The 6,683-nt window shown below is 37.3% G+C and overlaps 1 protein-coding gene across 4 annotated transcripts in view; it reads left to right on the forward strand.

Moving 5' to 3' along the window:
- bean1 (brain expressed, associated with NEDD4, 1) overlaps positions 1-6,683 on the forward strand; it is a 53,101-nt gene that overhangs the window by 33,022 nt on the left and 13,396 nt on the right. For 2 of the 4 annotated variants that reach the window (XM_032541852.1, XM_032541853.1), the window contains exon 3: positions 542-745. In XM_032541852.1, coding sequence (XP_032397743.1) covers positions 542-745 — 204 coding nt within the window. Of the gene's footprint in view, positions 1-538; positions 746-6,683 lie in introns of all 4 variants that reach the window. The other 2 variants (XM_032541851.1, XM_032541850.1) reach the window with 1 other exon arrangement.

The raw sequence follows: 6,683 nt of genomic DNA on the forward strand, positions 1-6,683 counted from the left end.
ACTAGAGCCAGTCCCACAATGAGCTTTCCCCAGGAAGTGCAATTTCTGTGTCTGAAGCTATTGAGGAGGAGGAAGAGGGTGTGTGTGTGTGTGTGAGTGTGTGTGTGTGTGTGTGTGGGGGGGAAGCTCATTTGAAAGCCATGATGTCTCTCTCTTTCTCTGGGCGGGCAAAACAGAGAAATGTGACGTAACCTTGCTCCTTATGACCTCATAACCTGTTTTCAAAAGATATTCAAGGAATTTCAAAAAGCAAACATCAACGTAGCGCCACATTATCTCGTTACACTTTGTCCTGGGACAGATTTGGCTTTCTCTAAACAGAAAGCTGAAGTTGTTCTGAATATTTTGATGTTAAACACATGGGGATCTGTTTTATGCACATTCCTTAAAATGGTAAGTTTAAGGAGAAATGTGAAAATGCCCTTAGACCTTTGACTTATAAACACCAGTGATTACACACACAGAAACAAACAAACACACACTCAAGTCTAACCTACTAACTAACCTCGTCTAACCTTGACCTCCATCTCTCTCCCAGCAGTGAGCTCCAACCAGAGCCATGGGGAGTACCCAGACTGCCGGAGTGAGAGGGAGTCGGGAGGGGAGACGTCTCTCCTGGTGTCTCCGCTGGTGGTGGCGGGGATCGTTATAGGTCTGGTCCTCTTCCTCTCCTGCATCACCATCATCGTCGGCAGCCTGCGCAAAGACAGTCGACTCCGAAACCCACACCTACGGGCTAGCTACGGTCAGTCTGCATCTGAAATTTTGACTTTCTGACTGACTCACTGCGACGGAGCATTGAGGGGTCTAAGGTAGTAGGAGATATAGTAACACACTTGATGAAATGAACCACAAAATGAAGTCATCAGAAAATTAAGTCATTTGCAAAATGATCTGTTAGGTTAAAACATTTAAGGCCGATTTATTTAGGATCTTTCTTAAGTAGGGGCTTCAAATAACTGATATGAGGAACGAGGAAGAGAAGGCAGGTTGATGACGTAGCTGCACGGCACGGCACGCTAACCACGATGAGCCACGCTTTCACTAAGCCATAGAAAGTAGAACCACTCTGCTTATGCTGCTCCTAACCAAGTATTTCCACCTCATTTAAGTACTACTAAACCATTGATCCTGCAAACCATGCCTCCGAAAGTTACAAAAAGTAGATCAGATCAAGGAGTTACTAGCCCGGACGATGGAGGAGATGTATTGACATTGGCATCCATAGCAGCTTTATTAGAGGAAAATCGGAAAGCCCTCTCTGCTGACTTCAACGCCACTATGGCAAAATTGGAGAAAAGGCTTGATCACATACAAGCGACGGTATCCGACAATGCTGGGAAGATTGGGGCGCTCGAATTAAATGCTAACCTACAGGACGAACGCCTGCTAGCTATGGAAATATCATGTGCCAAGCTAACTGAAAGCAATGCTAAACTAGCTGCTAAAGTCACCGATCTGGAATCCCGTAGCCGGCGCAAAAACATCAGAGTGCTTGGCCTACCGGAGTCAATTGAGGGATATAATCCATCCACGTTCTTCTCTATGATGCTGTTTGAGGTATTCGGCAAGAAGATTCTGGATTCTCCGCCGGAGTGCGACAGAGCTCACCGGACCCTTGCAAAGAAACCACAGCCGGGCCAACGGCCGAGACCGGTCATCATCCGCCTTCATAAATACCAGGTCAAGGATAAAATAATCCGCGAAGCACGGATGATGAGAGTCAGTTGAAATACCGGACAATTTGATTTCATCTACGGGACTACCTCGGAGGTTCTGGACAACGACATCAGTACCGTGAGGTAATGGCGGACTATACAAACTGAACTTAGCCAGCCTTGCTGTTCCCTGCCAGGCTCCCCATTAAACTGAAGGAGGAGTAGGAAAGGCCTTGCATCGGTTGTGGAAGCAAAGGAATACATAGCGTCTATTCGTTAGACTATCATTATTCCCACCCTGTGAGCATGATTTACTTGTCTGGTTAACGGGCAAACCAGAACAACAGACTGTCTTGGTTAGCCTTTTCGTTTTCCTTATTTTTTCTGCAGCCCCTGTGTGCGTAAGCATTTTTTGAAGTATAGTCTTTGGTTTTATGAACGATTAACAAGACAGTTGACTTTTGTCCCACTAGTATTGATTTTCTTGAGTTTATGTGATTTACTCTTTCCCTATCTACGTTTTGGTATTTTTTCTTCAATACATTTAACCTTATTTCAGTGGAATAGGGATGAGTATTTCTAAGGTGGTTAAAGACTAAAATTAATTGGCATTTATTTTTCCTTTTCTTTTCTTTTTTTTTTTCCCTTAAATTAAATTTTCTGTTGGAAATAACGTGGATTATCGTTATCCGTGTAAGCGTTTGAGATATAAGATGATTATGTGTACATGTTACTTTTATAAGATCCCAGCAAACCTTTGGTCAATCAACTAAATATTATAGTATTATCTCATATGCGTTCGATGATTTAATTATGATGGAGAGGATGTTAATGTCTGTACTGATATTGGTAAAAATAAAATTGTAAATACTATATTCCTGAAACATTAAAAACTAAATTATGTAAATAACTACTCATTAGGCACCTTAATATTAGAAGCTTTGGAAACTCATGAAGAATTAGCTACTTTACTTTTAACCTCTGACTGTACTTGATGTCATCGGCTGCAGTGAACCCTGGACTAATGACAGGACCTTTACTGTATTCTTAATCTTATGAGTCCAACTACTCACCAAAACAGACTTGGCCGCCCGGTGGTGGTGTCTGTTTATATGTGCATTCCAGACATCATATATTGTTCGTGATATATTGTCTTAGATGATAATCAGTGTGATTCACTCTTTTTGAGATAACCTCAAAAAGCTAAACACTTATAGCGAGTAATCATCGTCCCCCTGACTCTGACTTTGACTTTTAAAATTAAAATGGAAGACTCTTATTTTCCATAAACAGAAAACAAGATTGTGTTCTGCTAGGACTTTAATATGATGTTCTCAAAGAAGATGCTATCAAAAACTTCATTAATACTTTACACTTCTTCCTTTTTTTGTACCAAATCAATTTACTAGAGTGACTCACCCACACAGTCAGCTATTGACAATATCTTCAAAACATTCAAAATGCTAGCTTGATCTGGAGTTGTGTTATCAGATATTACTGACCATTTTCCAATAGTCTATTTCTAGAATCTGATAGTAAGATTAAATTAGAAGCAAAAACTAAAACTAAAATCCTAAATGAGACTACTCTCAAACAATTGAGGGTAGTTTACAGGCAAAAACTTGGAAGTAATTTAATTGTAATGATCCAGACACTGCATATGACTACCTATTAAATGAATCACAAATTCCATTATCGTACCATCCCTGAGAAGACTGTAAATTATGTGGATTGGTCATAACCCTGGCTCACAAAGGGTATTTTAAAATCTATTGCGCATAAGACAAACTTTACAAAATGTCTTAAAAAACAACAGTGCCAAGAATAAGAATTATACATATATTATAGGATAAACTCACACAATATTTAGGAAAAGTAAAGTAGCCATTATTCATACCTCATCTCAAGCATCTAAGGGTGACTCTAAGAAGTCTTGGAAAGCGCTAAATAAAGTACTTTAATAAAGCAAAAAACAGCACTGTGCGTCCGGCTCTGGGCGCTTTCCAATCTTGCATACAACCCTACAAACTCATTCGTATATCTAATAACTCCTCATCAAAACAACCAACACGCTATAACATCTCTCAAACTGATTTATAGATCAAACCATTTAATAATTACTTTCATCAAGTCCTCACTTTGGGGAAAAAACTTTCTTTCATATATAAACCAACAAACCGCAGAACAACAACCAACTAGCGGGTATTACTTTTACCTAATCATTATTTGCAAGGCAACACACACAATTCCTTCTTCTATGACATAGAGCCAAACGGAACTGCAAACAAGCAGTGTCCATAAATCACTCAGACCTTATACAGATTGGAACAGCTTCCTGCTTACACTGCTGGTGAGTGATATCTGTAGCATAATTCTTGAAGCCATGCAGTTGATATCTATCTGACGCCACTTCATTATTGCATAATACCTTTAACGTGTGTTCCTCCTGGAAACTTGTGTAGCCGAAAGGAGGGGCCAAATAATTTTCTAAAATTTAAAATTAGACACAGGATTACAGTTTTATTTGTAAATCTGGGGCATAAAAATCTATGATGAGCAATTATCGTCCCATATCTATTGTTGTCCTAAACATTTCTACGGTTTTTCCGTGAGTAGTTGTGTACAAGAGGTTAACAATGGATAACCTTGACAATTATACATATTATTGTTTTCCTTTGATTTTCTCTTTGCATATTGTCTTAATAGGCAAATGGTAGACCCCACTGTATTGCTATACTAGTATCCTGACTGAAAAGATCTAATATCTCGACTTGCCCTTGATAAACAGGTGCTGTTGGTATTGGTATTTTTTTTTAGATTTTATCGCAAATTTACAGCATCTCCTTGAATACCATTGCATTTGGATATCTTTATTGGAACCAAATTACCAAATCTATCGTTACAATTTGGAATGTCCAAAGGACATAGTCACAATAGTTGGTTCAAAAGTTATCTATGTGGCGTATACCGCAAATTTGTAAATATTAATGAACAAATTTTCTATTCTTTCTATTTCCCCCTTTTAAAAGGAAACAAAAAACCCCCCACATTAACTTTTGGGGAGAAGGTCCCCTCCCCTCAAAGCGACAGAAAATGGAAGAATGCCCAGCTTTTGGGGGGCCCTCTTTTTTCTGGTTTTTTGTTATATTGGTTTAAATGACTTTTAAAAAATTCCCCAACTAACTAAGGTTTTAATACACCAATAACAGGTTTTGTTTTTTTTATTAACATATTTATACACCATCAATTAAAGATATTTAAAAAACAAAACAAAATCTCTTTAAAACTTTTTTGCTGCATGAAGATGACAACCACATTTTTTTTAATATTTCTTCCTAATCCCATAAATAGTCCAAAAAAGAATTGGAAAGAAGAATGGCTGGACAAAAAATCATACAATCGCCTAATTTCACAAAGAAAATGTAGAAATTTGGTTTTCGGTGTAAATAAATAATTACTCATCGCTCTCCCCACTTAACTCTTATTACCATCTTCACCTTATAAACAATTTAAAAAAAGCGACAAATTAAAAAATTGTAATATTTTCACATTCTTTTGATTTAATTATCCTAAACATTCAAAAACCAATAGTCCGTATAGCTCCTGGTTGCATGTCCTGTGTTAAAATATAATGAACCAAATAAATTGAAAGTAAATGCCACGAAATTCCTTGAGTTTTATATTGGATGAAAATTTAATTTTCAATTGCCATTGATACCTAATGGAAAATTATCTAAATATGATCGGACGATTTTTTAACGAAACTTACTCTTCCACCCCTACGCTGCTCACCTTATAAAACTTGTTTTGACCGCATTTAATTTGTATACTATATGGGTTACACTTTTCCGCCATTTGGAAAACCAGATTTACAGAAAAAAGTTATACGGCTTAATTTGTCTGAGCCTAACACCCCCACTCGTCCTCTATTTCACTCGTCTTGGATTTTGAGGCTCCCGGAACATAACGTATCCATAATGCCTGTATGATGTTCCATTGTTTTCACAGTTAAACGGTATGTTATGTGAGCTTTTCCCATCTGTCGTGTCCCCTGTATACCGTGTACAAGGGGAAAATACCGAATTACTGGGAAAAAACGTCGTTAAATGTACGACCCTGGTATATTTTGTAGGGGACCGCAGATTTGGCCGAGCTTGAGGAAAACTTAAAATTGTTGCATTCTGTCTCCATCTTTAAGAAACGTGTCAAGGAAAAATTGCTTTCTCAATTGTTGATCATTTTAAATGCCTACAATTTGTGCTGGGATTGTTTGTTTATTTTGTTTGGGTTTTGTTTGTTTGGTTTGTCTATGGTAATTGAGTTTTGGGGGTGTGTTGGTTGTTGTGTGTTTGTTTTCGGGCCCCTCTGAAAACTTAGTAGCTTATTTGGGGTTCCCATTTCATGTCCTGTAAGGATTGTTGTGCTCATGGATTGTGTCTGAATGTACAATAATGACGTGTGAAATAAACGAAACGAAACGAAACGAAACGATATAATACCCCTACAAATTTTCTTTTTCATGTTATTCTGAAATTCCCTACACAATAAACATATCTTCAGCCATATAATTTGCTTCCAAAATCTTCAGTAGGTTTTCAATTATTATATACTTTAAGACAGTAAGCGAATATTAAACTGTAAATGCTGCCAGAAAAACAACAACAACTAATGACCTAATCCATTTATTGTCTGTTGAATTGTCTTGAATTTACATACATGAAAGATGTGCAAAAGTTTGCAAAAATTGCATCTATCATATCAGTTATTGCACTGCTACTAGATGTATTTACTAAAGGATAAAACTAGAGAAAGGGGGTAGGACCTGATAAGTTGGTTTCTGAACTCCTTTCTACTCCATTTTGAATATGGGAATTTTTTGTTTGAATTACTCACAATCATTTTGGAAGATTGTGCTGAGAATTACATGACCTTATTTATCTGTCTTTTTAATTATACATATTTTTATTTTTTTACATGTTCAAAATAAACAACTGCAACTACTACTACTACTACTACTACAACTAC

This window comes from Etheostoma spectabile, chromosome 17 (genome assembly GCF_008692095.1).
Source record: "Etheostoma spectabile isolate EspeVRDwgs_2016 chromosome 17, UIUC_Espe_1.0, whole genome shotgun sequence".
In the NCBI taxonomy this organism is placed as follows: domain Eukaryota; kingdom Metazoa; phylum Chordata; class Actinopteri; order Perciformes; family Percidae; genus Etheostoma; species Etheostoma spectabile.